The 21,803-nt window shown below is 37.4% G+C and overlaps 5 protein-coding genes across 5 annotated transcripts; 2 read left to right on the top strand and 3 right to left on the bottom strand.

Moving 5' to 3' along the window:
• Nucleotides 1-288: 288 nt before the first annotated feature.
• Nucleotides 289-4,087, bottom strand: GCK72_005107 (uncharacterized protein; the record flags this gene model as incomplete). Its single annotated transcript, XM_003117457.2, has 11 exons — nt 289-426; nt 479-739; nt 791-919; nt 1,013-1,168; nt 1,222-1,465; nt 1,633-1,797; nt 1,850-2,100; nt 2,168-2,344; nt 2,719-3,076; nt 3,125-3,323; nt 3,994-4,087. 11 exons carry the CDS (start codon nt 4,085-4,087, stop codon nt 289-291), a joined length of 2,172 nt encoding a protein of 723 aa, XP_003117505.1.
• Nucleotides 4,088-12,761: 8,674 nt separating this feature from the next.
• GCK72_005106 (uncharacterized protein) lies at nt 12,762-14,786 on the top strand (the record flags this gene model as incomplete). Its single annotated transcript, XM_053725035.1, has 4 exons — nt 12,762-12,829; nt 12,878-14,486; nt 14,534-14,646; nt 14,690-14,786. 4 exons carry the CDS (start codon nt 12,762-12,764, stop codon nt 14,784-14,786), a joined length of 1,887 nt encoding a protein of 628 aa, XP_053589229.1.
• Nucleotides 14,787-15,665: 879 nt separating this feature from the next.
• GCK72_005105 (uncharacterized protein) lies at nt 15,666-16,800 on the top strand (the record flags this gene model as incomplete). The annotated part of the gene is made up of 4 exons (XM_003116783.2): nt 15,666-15,705; nt 15,756-15,883; nt 15,942-16,220; nt 16,264-16,800. 4 exons carry the CDS (start codon nt 15,666-15,668, stop codon nt 16,798-16,800), a joined length of 984 nt encoding a protein of 327 aa, XP_003116831.1.
• Nucleotides 16,801-17,824: 1,024 nt separating this feature from the next.
• GCK72_005104 (uncharacterized protein) lies at nt 17,825-18,489 on the bottom strand (the record flags this gene model as incomplete). The annotated part of the gene is made up of 4 exons (XM_053725034.1): nt 17,825-18,083; nt 18,147-18,228; nt 18,293-18,356; nt 18,403-18,489. The coding sequence occupies 4 exons, from the start codon at nt 18,487-18,489 to the stop codon at nt 17,825-17,827; spliced, it is 492 nt and encodes a 163-aa protein (XP_053589228.1).
• A 1,421-nt stretch (nt 18,490-19,910) lies between these two features.
• GCK72_005103 (uncharacterized protein) lies at nt 19,911-21,464 on the bottom strand (the record flags this gene model as incomplete). The annotated part of the gene is made up of 5 exons (XM_003117484.2): nt 19,911-19,988; nt 20,407-20,524; nt 20,572-20,801; nt 20,849-21,274; nt 21,321-21,464. 5 exons carry the CDS (start codon nt 21,462-21,464, stop codon nt 19,911-19,913), a joined length of 996 nt encoding a protein of 331 aa, XP_003117532.2.
• Between the last annotated feature and the right edge of the window lie 339 nt (nt 21,465-21,803).

Raw genomic sequence — 21,803 nt, 5'->3', positions numbered from 1 at the left:
CAAACGAAAATCGGAAGAAAAATGCAGAAAAAAAAACAATCTGTGTGACAAAAAGTATCGAGAGTGAAGTGGGTGATGGATATAACAGAACTCGGGATTGAATCATCAGGAATTTCAGAAATTAAGTGAAAAAAGAGTAAGCGAATGGGGTATTTGGAACAAAAAAGAGAACTAGTTTCAATACCCTGCAGGTCCGTTTCTTTCTCTTCTTCGAGGAATGAATGGCAACTTTTGAGGGGGACAAGAAAAAAGAATACAGTACTTTTTAGTGTATAATACAAATCAAAATTAGCAATTTCTCGAGTGAATGAGATATTTACAACAATGGGTCAGAAGTTGTTTTCCATTGATTAGTTGGTCATCTTGTCGTGTGTAAATATCTAATCCATACTGTCCTTCTACAGGGAAATCAATTTGGATGTAAACCTGGAAAACGGAATTTCGAGATCACATGCTCATGTTCCCTATTAAAACCCACCATATCTCCTTTCAATGCGGATCTTGTACAAGACTGTAACGCTCTGTCATCCGTTCGGTTTTTATGTAAAGAAGCCACAAATTCTGATAGTGGACGTGTCATTCGGAATCGAATCTCTACATATCGTCCGGTGTTGATGATAGCATCCGGATGGGATACTGGAAGTAAACCGAATAGACGAGTAGCTTTAGCAGGTCCCCACTCTCCAGAAGCACATTCCGGAAGGGGAACCATTATCACTTGGAGGGATTCACAGACGACCTGGAAATTTATTCGGTAATCTATCACGTTCTATGGGCAATCTATGCTCACCTTGAACTTGCAAACACTCTTGAATTTGATAGGTTGACCTGTCAAATAGGCTCCAGATGATACGGAGTTGGCGAAAATGTCAAGAAGAAGTGGGCGAGTGGATGGAGCATGAACTCGGAATGTGACAATCTGAAGGATTTCGTAATTATTTTTTGGCTCACAGGATTTCAATGGAGCGCATTTGTTATTCACATAAATTCAAAGCAAAAATGAACAACTTACATCCTCTGTGACCGATTGCATAACAAATCGTTTCAATGACATTCCACTTATCGTATTCTCTTCAGAATCGAAAAACTTCAGATTGTAGTGGAAAATCAGTGAATCTCCTTTGGGTGGTAGTCGGATGGAAATTGAAGCGGCGCCGGTTTTGTCGGTCTGAAATTGTAATAAACAACAAAGTTGGAGCTGAAATTACTCTGCCGACTCACATAAACAGTGGATTCCAACTGCTTATCGATAAAGGATAGATTATACTTGAAGAAAAGAGATCTAACAAATGGAATGCGTTCGAACTGTAGAAGAGAGAGTGGGCGGGGCAGAAGCTGCCAAGCTGGATCAGATGGAAAGAATTCATAGATGAACTCTTCTGGATCTGTCATGAAATAGTGATCATCATATTCGTATCGAAGGTTTCCATCAGTTTTGGCTTCATGTGATCCGTCTTTGGCATTTCTGGAAAGCGATAGTATTTTGAAGTGAAGGAATGAATGTTTTTTTTTGAAATTTTTAATTTATCAGCAATTCTTGAACATTATTTTTCTTATTAGTACGTTATTTCAAGGGTAAAATTTTCCGAATTGCCCAGTCAAAATAATTCACTTTTACGAATTCCAACTTACACCAAATGTCTTGCTCCCCAATTACACTGAACGAATCTCCATGATCCATCCAAAAAGACAGCATTCCACGTGTTACGGAAACGATGATCATCAAATGAATATCCAGGTTGATATCCAGCAGATTTAGAGAATCCTTTGATGACAACACAATGAAGACCAGCGTAACTGGAAATAATGAGAAAAGTGAAAATTCCTCTGAAATAAAACGAATAAATACCTGCACAATCTCTTGAACAAAACATGGTAACTCTCTGTTCCATACTTGATTCCTCTCAACAATCCCATCGGAGTATCACTTTGAATCGAGTCATCGAATACCATAGTATTCAAATTCTTAATTGTAATCCATCTATAAATGGCTCTTGCCACGTCAACATCAGATCTGGCTCCAGAAGAGAGAGTTCTGATAAGATCAGTGAATGAAGCCACTTCGTTGCGAGCACAGTGAATTGCCACTTCATCAATTGACTGAAAATGAATTGTATAATTTCAAATTATGACAGAGTATAAAGTAACGATTAGCTTCAACTCTTACCGAGAAATAATCCGTAGTTGTATAGATTTCTCTTTTGCTACAAGACGGTGGAACTGGTGGAGGAGGTGTAGATGGGTACTGTAGATTACTGTATTCCGATCGGGATGCTTTGAACAATTCCAGCATTTCTTTGGCTTGTCGGTCAACGAGTTCAGCGGTCTGATGACGTTCTCGTTCCTGAAATTTACGAGTGACTTACTATTAAAAATTTTGTTTTTTTCTTATTTCATTTCATAATACGGTGATCTTTTTTCATTCTTCCTCTTCTTACTGCGAGGAAATACCAAATAGAAAGAGGCGGAGTCTCAGCGCACGCAAAAGATAGACGGCGGCGGAACCCGCGAGATGTCGGCCGCTACGTTTGGAGTAGGCAACGAGGCTGCCGGCGAAGGACAGACAAATGAAGAAATTGCACCTCGGCCTGACTCCAACCCTGGAGGCGAAACGAGCTTTTTAACTCAGATGTCTCATTTAAAAAGAGTTACAGAATTTTTGGAATTACTTCTTCAAATTTTGAGAAGTTTAGAAAAGAGAAAAGAATCAAATAATACCTTTCGCTTTGTGTGCAAAGTCTCCAACTTCTTTTCTCTTTTGATTGTCAACTGCCTAATCAAGTCATCCTTCTTCATATTCGCTTGTCCCTTTTCATATTTCTTCGCGAATTCCGCCAGAGCTCGCTCCCATTCCTCTGTATTCTCTTTCTCAAATTCTGCAGCTTCTCGATTCCTTTTATCTTGGAATTCCTCATAAAGTTCATCTTCATCTGCACGATGCAGCAATTCCAACCGCGTCTGTGCATCATAATCCACCACATATTTCGCTCCTTCATGACTGATTTTCGGGTAAGGTCTCGCCACCTGAGTCGCTTTCATCGCATGGGCTATTTTCATGTCAGACAGTCCGGCGTCACTAGAAAAAAACTTTTTCAAAAAAACGAAAATTATGGGTAAAACTCACATCCAATTTCCATTTTTCACATGATTATTGTTCTCCAAATTCTTTCCAGATCCATTTGTCGATGCCATCGGTAAGTCATGGGGACCGGCGATCGGAACATGGTTTGAGCAGTAAACTTCTTTGTCATTTATGTCATTTCGATTGTTACAGTAGGTTTTCAGAGCCAATCGGGTTCCACAAATGTAGCATTTGAAGCAACCTGGAAGAAGGAAATTGGGTTGGGGCAAGAAGTTGAATTAGATCATGTTGTGAGTTTTGGGAATCGTCTAAAGTGTGAAAAATTATTTTTATACTGTAACTTATTCGAACGTTGGCGGATTGTCCTCTTCTAACTAGGGAAGGTCATGAAGTCAGTTTAGAGTTATAGAACGTGACCTATATCATTGGAAAGCTGAGAAAGCACTGATTTCAAATATATATTCAGTTTTTGCCCTCGAGATCTGGTATTCGAGAAAAACGAAGTCAAAGTTCTGAAAAATTTCAAATTACGCGATAAAATATTTGAATTTTTTCCAATTTTCGCTTGGAAAGAAGGTAATAATTCTCTATTTTAGCGAACTTTGACCTCATTTTTCTCGAATACCAGACCTCGAGGGCAAAAACTGAATATATTATTGAAATCAGCGTTTTCTCAGCTTTTTAATGATATAGGTCACGTCCTAAAAGGTCTTACTCGCAAGCCTTATCTAGTAAGACTATGCTTTAATTGTCTAATTCAGAACGTGGAAATTTAGATTATACCGGAAGATTTCAGATGAAATCTTTTTAAAAACTATGTTGAAAATTGTGAGATGAACAACATTTGACAGTTTTAAAATCATCCTTTCTTGATTCCGAAGCGAAACATTTAAACAATTAAAATAGTGTACCTTGATGAAAAAAAGTGGAATCCTTGAGTGGTCCAACTTTATCCGTCGGGTACACTTGTTTCCCACATCGATTACAATGTTGTTTCGAGTTCATTCCTCTTTTGTCAAGTGAATGACCAAACCGTTTTCTCCTCGATCGTTATTCAATTCTCTGTCTCCTTTTTGATATCTGAAAAAAGGTGTTCATTGGTGAATGAATGAGTCGAATTTCGAAAATAGTGAAGAAGTTTGAAATAGATGAACATAAAAGGAGAAAAAGAGAGGAAAATCAAATGTTTGCATAATATTCGTGAGAGATGAGTCATCATCATCATTTCATATAAATATAGGAATTTCGGAAAAGGTCAAAAGTGAGAAGAAGAAACACCTCTCGGTGGGGGGTTGAATAGAAGAAATGAATACGACGAATTCATATCAAAATGACAACCGTTTTCCCTATTCTTCACGATATTCGTATTCACGGCAGACGGTTTAATGGGTTCAAATGTGGCATGAAAACTATAAAAGTGTACAGAACAACAGATGGGAAAGGGGCTTATGGGGTAGGGCTGAAATTTGATTGTTCAATTCCAGAAACCATCAAAATGATTTCAGAAACCAAAAGTGAAAATTCGAGAATCGGAATCAAAAACAAAGTCATAAAATGGACAAGAGGAAAACTTCTTTGTTTTCCAGAAATAGGTTTTTTTGCAATGAAATATTCTGGTTTTGGATCCAAAATGTGAGGGATTTTCCGAAAGAAAAATTTTCAGGGATTTTCCGAAAGAATTTCAGTCTAACAAGTCTGGAAAACGTGGAAACAAAGAAAAAAGTAGATTTACATGTTCCTTTAATCAACATCGAATGGAGGTATGGGAAACTGTAGAAATTCGATATCGGCTGACTCGGAGTTCACTTTTAGAATACCTAACGGATTCAGATCCAACCATGCCATTTGTCTTGAAAATTTCAAATAACGAACAGTATTCTGAATAGAATGGCTTGATTCAGAATACTAGATCCTATAAATGACAGGAAGTCAGAATTAGTGGTATTTTCCGAAGAATCTGGTAAGAGCCATTTTTTATTTAATTGTGCCAATTTCGACATTTTTGAAACGGATGGTTTTGATTCTCACCAGCACTTTAATATCTTCCACAACACTCAAATCCGAATACAAGTTGTTTCAAAAACGGTCCCATCTCTCCCCTTAAGCACAGAAAAAGGTTGAAATGTCAAAAGTAAAGAAAATGTTTGTCTGTAAAACGAATAAAAGAAGCTTCTTTCTCTCTCTCTCTCTGCTTCCAGGATGAGGTTGCCTTCGCTCTTTTTCCGATTGAAAAACCGGAAAGGAGTCAGATGAAATGAAGAGAGAGAGGGCACAATTAGTTGGATAGGAGGGCGAGTATGCGACATAATAATTGGTGAGAGGGGAGACGTATTAGGCAGGTGTGTAGTCATGTTTCGAATGATCGAATATATATATTTCCGTAGAAAGAGAGGGAAGAGGAGAACAAATTGAAATTGACCATATCTAGAAGAAGGAGAAGAAGAACATGATCTGCTTCATGAAGAACATTTGGAAGGGAAATAAAAGAAATCAAGTGGAGGAAAAGGAGAAGATGAAAAGAAAGAGGTATTCATGATTGATGATCAGAAAAGAAGCAAACATGCAACATTCGGATATTACGTAGGAACGAGTCATCATGATATCGGCTAAATACAGTATCAAATGGAGTGTATTGGAATAGAACAGATTTTCCTGTAGGAATCGAACATTCACGACGACAGAGATCTCTCAATATCAAACATACTGAAATATATAGAGAAACCTTGCTGACAATTTCGGAGGTACCAACTTTTCAATCTATAAAACAAATTTTCTACTCAGATATTTGGCTCAACATCAACAATTTCGCTTAGTAACAGTACGAAATGCTGAAACGCAGTGCTAACTTTGCGAGGAAAGGCCTTTGGGGCCTGCTAGCTTTTGAGAAAAGGGGATGGTCTACTACAGAGAAACCAGGAGGAAATGTATATCCAGGTGTTTTGAAATGAAATGAATTATGATTGTAGATCAAGAAGAGTTTGAAATAAATCTAGTGAAAACTCGAGAGCTATGTACAAACAAATCGGAAGCCATGCCCACATTTGATTTGCACAATAAAGTTACAGTAAACCAACCTACTACTTCTAGAAGTTATAAGCTACAGTAATCTCTTGAATCATCTGTTTTGATTGTAGGTTTCAGTTTGGACAGCTAATACTATTGTATTCTTTTGACCAGACAGTTTACAGTAATCTTTAAGACTGGAAATATTGAAAAAAAAATAGTTGAAAACAAAATATATTTGAGGGTATTATCGAACACCAAAAACTATTGTGTGAACACCCTCCGAATGGATTAAACGACACATCAAACCACTCGGATGATCTCAAAAGTGAAAGTAATACCTCTTTCTCTCTGTGAATTCCGAAAGAAGTGTAAGTTAATAAACACATAAAGAGTGGTATCTCTCTCGCTGTGTGTGTCTCGTTAATTGGATTACTACCATAAACGAAAACGCGATGTTGAAAACTAAAAGAGAAAACTGTATGTACGGCATTTAAGCAATACAAATGGCATAAAGAAACATGATACATTGTCTCATTTTCTATTTGGACATGATGTCATCGATCCGGTTGAAATGAGAAAAAGAGATGGAGAGAGGAAGAGAAAATCGAACATGCGCGACGAACTTTTTATGGGAGAATTATAAGGGAGAGATGCATATATATACATACTGTGTCTAATTTCATTGTTGTGTAATACGTTGTTTAGAAGAATGTCTTCGAAGGGTTCAGGCTTGTAAAAAGAATCTGAAATTTGGAAAAGTAAGGAGGAACAGATTGACAGAGATTCAAAAGCGCCGATGGCACGTCAGAGTGAATTTCAGAAACCTCAAAGTTCAAAACCCAAAAATCTTTTTCCTCAGAAAAATGAAACATTTTTCGTCTGCAATAAAGAAATATCGAGTCAAAAATTCCACTACTATCTGAACGAAGAATCAGCGGATCGAATGGAGATGACACAAAAGGAAAAGAGGGAAGAATAGGATCGGCAGTTTATCAGAGTGGAAAATCGAAAGGAATTTTGGTTGAAATTTGAATACAAATACATTGAAATAAGGAAGGAACGAGAGGTGTGAAGTTGGAAAGGGGTGGAGATATTTGATGAGGGAAAAAATGTTGGAAAATTCAGGAGATGTGTCAGAATTTGAAGAATTCGGTAGGCGATGTTCAAACAAATGTGTCATCATACAATTTCAAACAGATTTCAGAATTGGACATTCGGACAAACAGAAGTGCAAACAGATTCAGGACAAGTTTCTGAATGTCTTCTGAAAGTTTTTAAAAATTGAATAGATTCTTGAAATCTTGAAAAATTAAAGTATTCGGAAGCATCGGGAAAACTCGGTTATTCAGAAAAAATCAGTACTTGAGCCAAGCGAGGTGACATCCGGACAAACAGGATAGTGATGGATTTCCCATATCTTATCTTTTTTAATAGTAAAATTCTCAGTTTCTCAGCAATAATAAGGCTCAACTGATTTCCGAAAGCTGCTGAAACGGATCATATCAGCAGGATACAAATTTCAGAAAGAATATCTAGAGCTTCATTTAGACATCTTAGAAGGGTTCCGATGTAATATAGGTAGTACGGTATGTCTTACCATTGAATTGACAGACGGATTTTAGTAAAGCACATTTAGAAAGAGCTCACTGAACATAACCTCAACGTAACATCAAAAGTGAAACCAAAAACCAAAAAGTGTTAGATCATCTTAACCATTCGAAATGATTGACTTCCCTCCTACGATTCCACGTAACCACACGTGAAATCGGGAAATTCGGATATCTTTCCCAAAAAAGTGACAGATATCCGGTCTCTCTTCCAACACGCAACACCTCTATAGGTATACGAGAAACCATGAGACATAAAGAGAGAGAAAGAGAAGAAGTATTCGATCCGGAGGCCGTTGCGTCTCGCTGCTGTAGAGGTATGGCCGGTGCTGCGCGGACATCAAAATGCACAATAAAACGCGTTTTTATTTGATGATGGAAAGTGTGCGGGGACGACGCGGGTATCGGCGTCTCAAATGTTCGGTGCACTCTTTTTCAGGTTGAGTTGAATGAAAGAGAGTGAGATAGAAGGGGAGTTCTGGACGCATCGGTTACCCGGAGAAGATGGACAGGAAGGATGAAAAACAGTCTATTTGGAAGAGGGAAATTGAGAAAAAACAAATGATGAGCATCAAACAGAGGAAGGGAAACACAATGGAACATATTTGGAGTCGCGTTGGACTATTTAAACTCTGAAAAATCTCATTTTCGGGAAACTTCTAAAGTCTCAACTGACCAGATTACGAGGTGGTAACTTAAGAGTCAAAATTTCTACTTCGTTGATTTCAAGAGATTTCAAAAAACTTCAGTTCTATCAGGATTCTAGATTTATATTTGTAGTTGGCAACTTTTTTATAAACCTTATTGAGTAAATCTTTTCCATTTTCACAAATTTCGGAATAAGATGATGAGATTGGTTGGACTGTTCAGGGAGATATAACTCCGTATCAAAAAATTGGCATCTAAAAAAAGAAAAGTTAGACTGGATCAACACAAGAAACTATCTATTCCACCTTTGACACCAGTTTCATTAGTAAAATTGCCTGGTTGCTCCTGGAAACAAATTACTCTATGAAAAGTTTTGAAAATGAAAGTTAAGAATGACCTAAAGTTCTGAAGCTTGGGTCTTAACTGTAATGTTCACAAAATATCTGAAAACCCTGGATGGCTGAAAGAGCTGATCTTGTTCAATTCTTGCAATTACTATTTCAACTATCAGATGAAAATGATTCACTCAAAACAATCAAGAAATACAGTATTTCAATTTTCAAAAATGGAAAATGTTTATAATTTCGAAACTCTTTCTTTTTTTTTGAAAACAACATAAATCTGACCACAACAAAACAATCATGACTCACTGTTTACAAAATAGTAAAACTAGTTTTCAAAAGAACCTTCTGGTACTGTAAATCGCAAACTCAAAAGCTGTGATAAATAATTCACAAAGAGAATTCAATGCAAATTCGCTCTATTCCTCAAAATCTTCATCCAAACTTTGACCGATGACCCTGAGAAGACACCCTCTCCTACAGAGACAATACAATCCGACCCTTCAGGATGCGGGAGAGAAAGAGATGCGCGCGCGCATGTTTTCGAGAACCTCTACACATGATTTCAATCGCACGGCTATGTAGTATTTAAGTGCCCTATTTTTTTGGGTTCTGGTGGTGGAATAAATTGGGAAATGAGATGACAACCTTCTTCTCGGGTAAAACAAGAAAATTGTTGGTCTTGACCCTTCTGGGTCAAGATCTCATTAATTAGATTATATAGCTTCATCTAACTGGTTATGAAGTATTTTGGAAAGTTTAGATCCTTTTCTGGGTAGTCATCTAATTAGGTACAAATCTATGAAGTTGTTCAAAAATTCTATCTGAGATTTGGACGGATAAGGAAAAATGTGGGAATGGGAAGTTTAGTTGACATTGTCAGAATTTAATAATCTATTAATACAGTAACCCAGAATAACCACTTTGGGACAAATCCGAATGATATAAAGTCGAAAGTTTCTGCTCCTCCCCCGGTTCTAATCTAGATTTTTCAAAATCATAATCTTGACAGGTACTTGATATCGACAGTAAACCTTCTCAACTAAATTGACCACACAGAATTCAATGTTAATTAGCACCATTTTTTCTAAAAGTTTCAGGAAAAATTGGGTCGAGTGTTCCGAGTGTGTGGCCGAAAAGTTGGTTGAGAATTGTCTTTTTTGAATTCGATTGGAAAACTGAATTCAAGAAAATGGAAGACTAGGGAACAAATTCGGATTATTTTTAGATACATGGTAAGATTTTGCAACTATTTTCGAAAAAAAGTTTTTAAAAAACAATTTGAAAAAGGAAATGTCTCTCTCTTTGGTCAAAACAGTCTCTTTTTGTTTTCCCAAATGTATTTTCTTTCCATTTGGTATTCCATTTTGATCTCACTGTCCTTTCTCTCCGTCCGTGTCGGAATACCGAATATTTCAATCGTTTTTTCGTCTTGTTGACGCGTCGGATTATGGTGGTCTGGCCACATTTTGAGAGGAAAAGGAGAAGACATAAAAAATGAGAAGAGTTATTTTGAAATCAAGAGAGGAGACGGTTTTTTTTTGGGAAATCAGGAACAGAGGAAAAAGAAGAAAAGAAGAGAGAGGGAGTGTGAATCACAGGAAGAAAAAAGGAAGAGAAAGTGGGTAGGAACAATTAGTGGAAAAAGGATATGGTACAGAAAGAAAAAGAGATTCAGATAGAGAGAGAAAGAGGGAGAGGATGCGAATTATTGGAACTTTTCAAAACTATAGGATAGTTATGAAGAGTTTCTAGAATTGGAATAGTCAAGAATGTTGGAAAATATCAGAATGGGAGGTCGGAAACTTTGAAGAGATTTTACTTAAACTGAAATCTCGAGTACGTCTGAAACATTTTGAATACCAAAAAGTGCGAAACCAGACATTTAGTTTCAAAAGCAATTTCTAGAAATGAACAAAAATAATAATTTTCAGTTTTCTCAAAGTTAGAGGTAGTTGTTGACAACTGGAATTTAAATTTCTAGCTTCCAAAATATTCAAGATAATATTTTCAAAAGGAAACTTCAGTTTTCGGGGTTTTTCAAACCCAAAATTTTTAATCATTATAATTCTTGAAAAGTTTCAAATCCAATGTAGTTCCCGGAAGTCAGGATTTAAGAAATTTCGAAGATTGCGAGTTTTAAAATTGAACAAATCGAAATGAAATTTTATGAAACCACAATTTTTCTAACAATTGGCTCCGAGGATCAAGTGCTTCAGTTCTTGAAATACAGTGATAATCCACATTTGAAAATATAGAATTAACAAGCCCAAAAAGTGTAAAGTTGTAACCAAAACATATACAAAAATCGTAAAGAGATCTGAAGTATTGGCCCGATATCAGAAGGTTTCGGTCTCTTTGCGGAACGACGTAGGAGGTGATATACTCAATTAATGTCAAGGAATCCCCAAATATTTGGATATGCATTATGCGCCGAAATGCTCTTTTCCCTCTCAATACACAAACAAATCGGCGGTTTTGGACTTTGAAGAAAAGGGAAACGAGGAGACAGTTTAGTTGATGCGGTGAGGAGAGAAATTCCCATATCAAGTACGGCTTACTCTCACCAATATGTGTGAATATTTTCAACCAAACAAGCATTTCTTCTCCCCCACTCTCTCTCTCCCAATTTCTTTGTTAGCTTTGGTCGCCGAAAAAAACGAAAAAATGATTTCGTGGTTGGGGGTGTGTCATTCTATACTGAATGTGCCTGTCCATATACTAAATACTGTACGAAAATTAGAAAAAAAGAGAATTGTGGTGGGAATAACAAAAATAAGTGTACAGTATTATTCATACAGTTACTGAAAGCAGGTCTAAATATAATGTTTGTAGCAAAATGGGAATTTTGAGTATTTCAAAAGCAGATGATGATGTTTTAGGACCGAAAAGCTAAAACCGACTTCAATTAAAACCATAAATACCAGTATAAGAATTGAGACGGAAGATGTCAGTATTAGAACCATACTGGTCTGTAACGCCTCAAAATCTCGGCATTTCTGAAGCGAGTAGCTCTGATTCAGGAAAGACGTATTGAAGAAAATACTATGGCTGAGAAGTCCAATTCAAAAAAGTGCGGCCACCATGAATCTCAGATACCGAATCTTGAATTTTAAAGGAAATTCTTTTTTTAAAAGAAGCTTCTCGAAGTGAAGCAAATCGATTCAAAGGTAATTATGGAGCAGGTGTCTTCTCCTCCTTCTTTCTTCATGTCTTGTTGACTACAGGAAGAGAAAACAGGCGGTGCATGATGTCTCAGGTTGACCTTGATGAGACTGCCAAACACCATACACATACGAAAGGGTTAACGGGGGGAGGTGAGGAAAGTGAGGAAAATAAAGGAAGGAGGAGGATCAAGGTAAAACGGAGGGAGACGTCATTTCGTGTCAAGTGTATCTTCACCCCTCCAAAAAGTGTCAGAGAAACCATAATGTTTTGAAAGAAGACAGTTGAAGGGATGGGTTGATTGGAATGGGGAAATGCATGGGTTCCAGTGTCAAGTTCATTTTTTGATCGAAAATTGAATTTACTAGAAATTCGTTTGTTCTTCCAACACCCAGTTCATGACTTCCCGAATCAAAACGATTTGAACGAGAACCGCATTCACAAAAACTTTCTCCATAAGAACTTCTGTTATCATTTCCCAATCAGAAGCTTCTGATTTTAGACAGCTACCGAGGTTACGGTATTACTGTAAAATGAGAAATATGAAGAACACATGAGTCATCATCATTCAAGTCTCCACTGACCACTGTTCCTCTCAATTTGTATTTTTGTATGTTCAGTTGGTTTGTCTGCAAACAACACAAGTATTTACTGAATCATCTGACTCGTGTTACAATATTAGCAAGCACGTGTTGTCATTCGAACGGCTCAGAGATGGCTGTCACACTTCATGAAACTGGGATTCTGGTACAAGTCTAGCAGATAAAACAGCAAAATGCTTCCGAGTTTACACACATGAAAATTGAGTTAGTTTCCACGTGTACTAGTGTCTAGTACTTTTTAAGTTCACAAAAACAAATTTTCCATTCATTACTCTCATTTTCCTGATACTTATAAAAGTTTTGAACGAAAATGTCAAATAATCAACCACCAAAGCAACAGAGTGCACCCACTGGCTTATTCGAGTTTGAAGACGAATGGTGAGTTTATTCAGTAAAGAAAAACTTTAAATCTTTGTTGTTTTGTAGGTCATTCAACCTGGAACAGTCGTACATTTCCAGTGAAGTCGACAATAACGACACGTTACAAAGCAGGGAAACGACGATAGTGGTTGACAAAAATGTGTACGAAGATCTGGTTACAACGTGTAATACAATGAAAGTTCAGTTGAAAACTGTCATGGAGAAGATTGAGGAGAAGAAGGAGGCTGATGATAAGAAGAATGGGGAAATTTCGAAGTTAAAGTCTGAATATGAGGAGTTGAAAAAGAATAATAAAGAGATGTTGGCGGAGTTGGCTAAGGAGAAGAACGGATCGGATCCAGAACTTGAATTGATTCAAAAAGAAATGAAGGAATTGTTGAAGAAGTTAGAGCAAGAGGAGAAGAAAAATGAGGAGCTGGTGGAGAAAAACAGAGGGGAAATGGAGAAGGCAGAAGTGGAAACAGTCGGACTGAAATCTGAAATAGATGCTCTTGCGGAGGTGATTAAAGACCTCAAAGAGAAGTTGAGTCAAAAAGAGAAAGAGAAAGAAGAATGGAAGAATAAAATGAAACAACAGGAAGAGTGCTTTTCTATAGTTACTCGAAATTACAGTACTCTTGAACTAGAAATCCAAGACTGGAGAAACAAATTGCAAGATGAGTATAATAAGAATGACGAGCTGGTCAAGAAGTTAGAACAAGAAATGAAGGAGAAAGAAATGAGGGATTCGGATCAGATTGTTCTTCAGAATGTAGTTGATGAGTTGATGATGAAGGTGGAACAAGAAGAGAAGCATAGAAAAGAGTTGGACAAAAAAGAAGAAGAGAAGAACGCCAGAGTTGCTGAGTTGGAGATGGAACGGTATGGTCTCGAAGTAAAGATTCAAGAACTGACGGAGAAACTGAAGCATTTGGACGGGTTTTATGAGGAGAAGTTGGAGAAATATGGGAACGCGGTGAAGCTGGCAGAGGTGGAATCGGTCAAAATGGAGTCCGAACGAGAACTTCTCCAGAATAATATTCAGGAGTTGACAACGAAATTGGAGCAAGAGGAAAAGAAAAAGAAAAGATTGGAAATTGATGTTGAAGATAAGAAACAAAGAGTCAATGAGCTTGACGCTCAACAGAAATCGCTGGAACATAATATCAAAGAGATTTCTGAAAAGTTAGAAATCCAAAACGAAGAAATCTCCCATTTGAAAGTGAAGCTTCAAGATGAAGAACAAAAGAATACGTTCAAAATCGCTGAGTTGACATCAAATTGTGATTCTGTTACTGTTAAACTCAATGCAATCGAGCAATCATCAAAACTGAAGGACGATGAAATGATGACGTTGCAGAGAAAATACAGTAACTTGAAGAAACGTGGAGTTCAGATGTTGGCTGAGAAGAGTGAAGAAAATCAGAAGTTGCAACTGGAAATGGCGGAGCAACAGAAGAAAATTGACGAGCTGAACGAACAGTTGGAATCACTGAGAAATTCAGTAAAGTTGGAAAAAGAGAAAAGAAAGAAATATGAAAAGGAAGTGAAGGCGGCGGAAAGAATAGTTAAAGACGCGTTGAGAGAAGAGAAGATTTCCAGAAAGATGACTGAAAAGAAGTGTTTGGCAGAGAAAACTGAGAAGATGGCACTCCAGGAAAAGGTAATTGATATGGTGAGTTTTGAATACGATTTTAGGAAAAATCAATCCTAAGTTTTCAGACAAATCGAGGAGTGGTCGTTCGCAAATCTTGTCCGAGCTCTGAACATAATCTTCTCGTTCAACGTATCGATGTTCTTCAACGTCAGAGAGATATTCTTGTGGAGAGTGTACGGTTTTTTAAAATTTTGTTTTAACTATTGATGTTTTATTTTCAGATCAACAACAGAGAGACTCCAATTTGATATCACTTTGCTAACTCCGATAACTCGTCTGATTCGTCTCTCCCATTCAATGGCTCATGAACTTTTGTGATTCAAGTCATAAAATAAAGTGTTCTCTCTTCTTTGTTCTTTTTAAATTTTGCATGTTAAGCTTTAATAACGAGATCGGAGACATAAATCTGTTCCGTTGCTCGGAATCTGTTATTATCAATTAGTGCATCTTAATAGTGGTTGTGCAATGTTCATAGAGTATTTACAAGAGCTTGCGATTCCAACGTTGAGATCTCAAAAGGGAAGTCTTTGGAGACGCGGCTTTCAAACGATCTATAAATTTTTATAGGTGTTTTCGACTACGGGGAGTCCTGCTAAATTTTTCTGCGAGCCGAGTTATGAGCTCTCAAACTTTTCCTATGGGTAAGCTGTTTCACAAGAAATTTTAAATCCACCGCAAATACGTCACCGCGCGGTTCCATATGTGTTCCCCAGCCGTTTACCTGTGCTCGTACGTTCCAAAAATGAGAATATCTTGCTTATACTATTTGCTTATTTTGAATTCCATGTGAAAAAGCTTGACCATATGAAAAGTTTTAGAGCTCATAGCTCGGATCGCTGATACATTTAGCAGGTTTTGACTGCAGAAATGGATTCCTCGTGGTCAAAAATTCCTATAACCAAATTTATAGATCGTTTGAAAGCCGCGTCTCCAAAGACTTCCCTTGCCAGAAAACTGGCGACTTGCTATATAAATGCATAAACGCATTCCAACGTGACCTGTCCTTTTTCGTTTTTCTATTAAAAACTCCCTCCCCATTTTCCACGTGGCACCCTCTCTTTTCTTATCTCTAATTTTAATCTTCCTCTTGCCTATATAAGCTCGAATTCATTGGAAATCTGCTCATTCTGTAACCAACTAACCCAACGATCTACTCGTCTTTCTACTCACTCTACTAACCTTCCCCCAAATCAAGTGATGTCCAACATCCCAAGTTTCATCGATCGACTGTTATCAGGTAGACCAATTGGAGAAAAGAAACCGAAAAGATTTCGGAATTATTTCTAGTCAATGACACAGCGAATCCCTCACTGACTCATTGCATCAAGGAGGCAGAAATTGATGACGTCATCCAGATGTGCACGCAGATTATTCTGGAACAAGCTACGATGGTCGAAGTGCAGGCACCAATTGCGGTATATAAAAGACTTGGAATTTAGATTCAGAATGAAATGTTGACCTACTTAATTCCAGGTCTGTGGAGACATCCATGGCCAGTACGTCGACTTGCTCCGAATCTTCAACCGGTGCAATTTCCCTCCAGATCAAAATTATCTTTTCCTCGGTGACTACGTGGACAGAGGACGTCAACAACTGGAAGTCATCTGTCTTCTCATGGCATACAAAATCAAATACCGTAACACATTTTTCATTCTTCGTGGAAACCATGAATGTGCTTCAATCAACCGAACTTATGGATTTTATGATGAGTGTAAAAGAAGATATTCGTTGCAGTTGTACAATGCTTTCCAGGTAAAGATTTGATCTACTTTTCATTGTCAAATTGATATTTTAGGACCTTTTCAATGGTCTCCCATTGTGTGCAATGATCTCCGGAAGGATATTTTGTATGCATGGTGGCCTGAGTCCCCAATTGGATTCCTGGAAGCAGTTGAGCTCGATCAAACGTCCATTCGATCCACCAAACAAATCAATTGCTATGGATCTCCTTTGGGCAGATCCAGAGAGTAATATGTCGGGATGGGCGAAGAATTCTCGAGGTGTTTCGTACATTTTCGGAGCAGATGTCGTCAAGGATTTCACTGAAAAGATGAATATTGATTTGATTGCAAGAGGACATCAAGTTGTTCAAGATGGCTACGAGTTCTTTGCCGAAAAACGACTCGTCACTATTTTCTCAGCACCAAAATATTGTGGAGAGTTTGATAACAATGCGGCGGTGATGATTGTCGATGAGAGACTTATTATTTCATTTGATATTCTGAAACCGGCAGTTCGAGAAGTGACGATTCGTGCACGTGGAACTGCGAAGAATGCGACGACGAGAAGTATGCTTTTGAGCAGTCGAGGACCGAAGTCAAGAATGGGATAACTGATCTATTGATTTATTGATGATATAAACTTTTATTAACATTTTGGTCTTATTTTGAAAAAAAACATGTAGCACGGTCTCCTAGTACGATTTTAGGGGCAGATTACGTCATCAATCGTGGAATGTCACGAAAAATGAAAAATTTCTGAAAATTCACACGTGAGGGAGTTTTTGAACGGGGAATGAAGTGGTAATCCATTTTCTCGAGAACCAGGTCAAATCTCGAAAAACTGTCACACAGTTTTGTTCGAAACCGTGTTCGGAACCCACCATTAATTTTTTGTGTTTTTCTGTTGGGTAACTTTTGAGTTATCCTTTGTTGAAAAATCAACTGAAAACACCCGACTTTTTCAATAACTTTGAAATATCTGACCTCATTTTGCATATATCGAAAATCCGTTCACACAATTTTTTTCATATTTTCATTGGCTACCATTTGCACTCATTCATTACGTGTTTGCTTCTCAACTGACCTAGTTATGTCATTTTTTGCTTTTGCACTATTTTCTTGACCGAACTGAAATTGCTGACATAACTAGGTCAGTTGAGAAGCAAACACGTAATGAATGAGTGCAAATGGTAGCCAATGAAAATATGAAAAAAATTGTGTGAACGGATTTTCGATATATGCAAAATGAGGTCAGATATTTCAAAGTTATTGAAAAAGTCGGGTGTTTTCAGTTGATTTTTCAACAAAGGATAACTCAAAAGTTACCAAACAGAAAAACACAAAAAATTAATGGTGGGTTCCGAACACGGTTCCGAACAAAACTGTGTGACAGTTTTTCGAGATTTGACCTGGTTCTCGAGAAAATGGATTACCACTTCATTCCCCGTTCAAAAACTCCCTCACGTGTGAGTTTTTAGAAATTTTTCATTTTTCGTGACATTCCACGATTGATGACGTAATCTGCCCCTAAAATCGTTCTAGGAGACCGTGTGTAGTAACAAATCTGCGGCTCACCGAAATTGGTAGAAAATAGAAAACTTTTCTGATTGAAAAATGTTATTCAAGTGTCAAAAATCAAAAGAACACGATTCCTTTCTTTCTCTTGTTCAATCCCATGTTTCTCATCATTTGATCATCCCATTGAGAACTCAACTTGGCGAAGTAAAAATTCGTTTCTTCACTCGTTGATAACATCTTTTTACTTCTGAAATCTTCTGGAAATATTCTTCCGAAGAATGGTTTAGTGAAGAATCGAATGACTTTGAATCTGAGGAAGTATGTTCGAAAGTTACGATCAGCAAGTGTTACGACAAAGAATATTACTTGAGCATATCTGAAAACAGACATCAGGATAAACAGGTAGACCGACAGACGTGCATTAAATATTCAAACTCACATCGCAATCCCCAAATTCAAAAGAGCATGGCAGTATTTAACCATAACTGGGTAGTTATCCTTCAAATATTCATGATTCGAAACTGAAAAAAGTATTGCTGAGCAGGTGAAACGAGTCTATGATCTTCCAATTTCCAAACAACTCACTTATCAAAAATCCAGCGAGAATCGTGTTGAAACAAGTGACCACAACAATACAATTTTTGAGCCACTGAAATGAAAATAGACTTGAAAATAGAAAACCAAAAATTACTTACTTTCATAATTTTGAGATTCTCATTTAACTGAAATCTCAAACTCAAAGTATACGATTGAGTGATTTCTCTCGTTTGACAGAACTCCATATTTGCCTTGTTCAAACTATATAATGTTATGAAGAGAACTATAGATACGATATTGAGACATAACCCAAGGAATATAGCCAATATCTTATTGAAGAGAAGTTCTGGAAATCCCAGAAATTGGAAAAAATTCAAAATAAGAACAGTACCATAATGAAAAATAAGGGAACAAGTTATTCCTGCTAGAATATTTGAGCCAACTAACAACAATGAAATCCATTTGTGTTTCTTAGTTTCATAAGTAGAAACCCATATTGTTGCAAAGTATCTTTCAACTGCCAGTAAGAGTGTACTGAAATGGACTTTGAAAAAAAAACCAATTAGAAAACGGTAGACTTACAGAGAGCAAATAAGAAACATGAAACTGACTCGATAGACACTACAACATAGCAAAATGATGAATGAGTAATTTAAATAGTTCCAGGGAAGTTTCAGGGATTCTTCGTCTATCACATCGTCATCTGAATTCGAGAATTTCACTCTGGGGACTTAATATTCGGAATTCATGACGAATGGTTTTTATATTTCTTCAGGGGAAACACATAAAATCAAACATGTAGCTCCAAATCTCCGAAAGTCCAGATGGCTAGTACTAGATAACTTTTTTCGAATATAAAAAATTTGCTTACCTAACCGAACAACTCCAATTTCAAAACCCATTATAACCGATCTTGCAATGATATCAAACCAATAAGCAATCAATGCATATGCGCAAATAAGTTTTAAATTAAAATGAAATTGAAATCTCGCCACATTCAAAAAAGTTGCCAGAAATGCGATAAGTTCAAAAACGAGAAGAATGAATTCAAATGAAACGATGGTCAAGAGCGGTATCCGATTCGTGTCATTAACTGTTATTTTATGATATTGGAGAAGCATTTGACACTCGAAAAGGACTATGAACAATCGATTAATTCTTTGTGTTCTGAAAATTTGTAGAGAAAATGAACAAGGGGTTTCTGATTTCAAAGACACCGGGCAGGTGGAATTGAGAAGAATGTATTATTCGTTTATTATCAAAGAAAAATTTTAAAATGAATAAAAAATCTGGAGTAACCTGGTTTCCGAGTCAGTGTCGAATAATCTTTATTCTTTATTCACATATCTGAAAATTTTGGATTATAACCCGCCACAAGATTCTATTTTAACATCCCAAACCTCTATGTTGTCATAACGAAGTTTTCCGGTCGGTTATAACAGAATGTTGCTCAATTTTGCCGGAGAGAGCTAAAAATATAAGGAAACGAATTTTTTTTGAAATCCGACAGATCTGATCAAGCAGTTTTAACACAACTTTTGAAGGTTCTAAATTCTTGGAAAGTTAAAAGGAAGAAAAAAGTTTCTATTTATGCTTCTGAATTCGAATAAACATTCAAGAATGTATTAATAGTTTATTATCACAACAAAACAAAAAAAATCGATATTTAGAGGCCCTTGTTGTAATAGAGGTGAGTTTGAGATGTCTTCTGTTGAAGTTCCGGCTCCAGAAGTTCTCGGGAGATCTGAAAATTTAAGAAGAGTTAGGCAAATAGAAGAGGCTTGGGTCAGAAACTTCTATCTAGGGAAGATCATGGAGTCAGTTTCGAGTTATAGGACGTGACTTATATCGTTGGAAACCTGAGAAAACGCTGATTCCAAATATATATTCAGTTTTTGCCCTCGAGGCCGGGTATTCGAGAAAAATGAGGTTAAAGTTTATCTTCCTCACTACCACCTACATATGCACGCCACGCTGCCGATATTTTTGACACGTCATCAGCTGTTCAAACTTTGACCTCGTTTTTCTCGAATACCAGGCCTCGAGGGCGAACACTGAATATATATTTGGAATCAGCGTTTTCTCAGATTTCCAATGGTATAGGTCGGGTCCCGTAACTCCACGATCACCTGGAGGGCTTCCCTAGTAGGAGTCTAACTTACAGCGCTTTCCTGCGGGAAAAGAGCCAATGCAACTGGCAAACTGACGGCGAACGATAGAGTACAGACGATGGCATTTACGAAGATATGACGGACTTGAGTCTTGGTTACCCATTTGAATCTGAAACAAACTCTAAACACTGAACACATCCTAGATCTAAATCTCACTTTTCCAAAAACGGCATAATACATGGAGGCATCAAAAGAAGTGGGACTGGAAGGAATGCTCGGACGAGAGTTGTATCAGTGACGGCTTGTTTCGCGGCTATCTTCGATACTCCAATCACTTTTCCTGTCTCTTTTTCGTATACTTCAATTCCAGTCTCCATTTCATTCCATCGCATGCAGATGACATTGAGAGATGAAGCGAGGGAGGTGGCTGGAAGGGGAACGAATCTCTGAAAAACAGGGTTTATACGAAGATGAATAAGGGACTTGAACTCACCTGAATAATGAGTCTAGTAGTTGGTGGCAGTGAAGAAGCCTTCTTGATGAAGTAGGTCAATCCTCCAGAAATGGAGCAAGCCGCTGTCACCGCTGCTCCGTATGCTCCAATATATTTAGAGAGTGGCTGTGGCTGAGTTGCATTTCTATTCGCGTAATTAACACATGCATTATGTGACTGATTCATCCATTGCCAGAATAAAAGAGTTGGCCATGAAGGGTTCGGAAGCAACATTCCAGTTACAGTAATCCATCCAAACGGTACGAATCCACTCATTCGGAATGGTGGAAGCACTTTCTCTCCGGTATCTGGATGCAGGACGGCTGATTTCAGTTTTTGTGCCTCCCACAAAGCTTTATCGGGTACATTTTGAGCGGTTCCGGATTTGTAGGAATCGAGAAGTTGCAGAGATTCTTCTAGTTTTCTCTGGGAGTCAGGGTTTATTCGGTTATTTTAGAAGGGAATGACTTACATTTGAAGCAAAAAGAGTTCTCGGATCAATGACATCAAGGCAATGAAGATATCTTCCAAGGAATGTGTCTTGTGGGAATCTAGGTTCTCCAAGTTTGAATTTCGGATATACCGGATACCCGAATAGAGTCTCGTCTTTTGACATGTTTTGGCTGAAAATTGAGTTGTGAGAGAGTAAAAAACGGTTAAACGGAGAACGGTTTTTAAAACAATTGAAACAGATTCATGCGGTATACAAATTATTTATAATAGTTTTGAATTCCTTTAGCTTTTCGAGAAATATATCAGAATTCTGGTTTTTATGACGAGAGTTAGGAACAGACATCCTAAAGCGAAGCCCAGCCCATATTTAAGCCACGCCCATTTGGCAGCTGATACGAACTATTCTCTACTTTGTCATTTTTATAATAGATACCTTATCCGTTTATTAGATTTTATGAACGCTTTGAATCTTTACTAGAATCTTCACAGCTTCACAAAAAAC

Source organism: Caenorhabditis remanei, chromosome II (assembly GCF_010183535.1).
Source record: "Caenorhabditis remanei strain PX506 chromosome II, whole genome shotgun sequence".
In the NCBI taxonomy this organism is placed as follows: Eukaryota; Metazoa; Nematoda; class Chromadorea; order Rhabditida; family Rhabditidae; genus Caenorhabditis; species Caenorhabditis remanei.
This window is presented reverse-complemented; position numbering and strand designations above follow the sequence as displayed.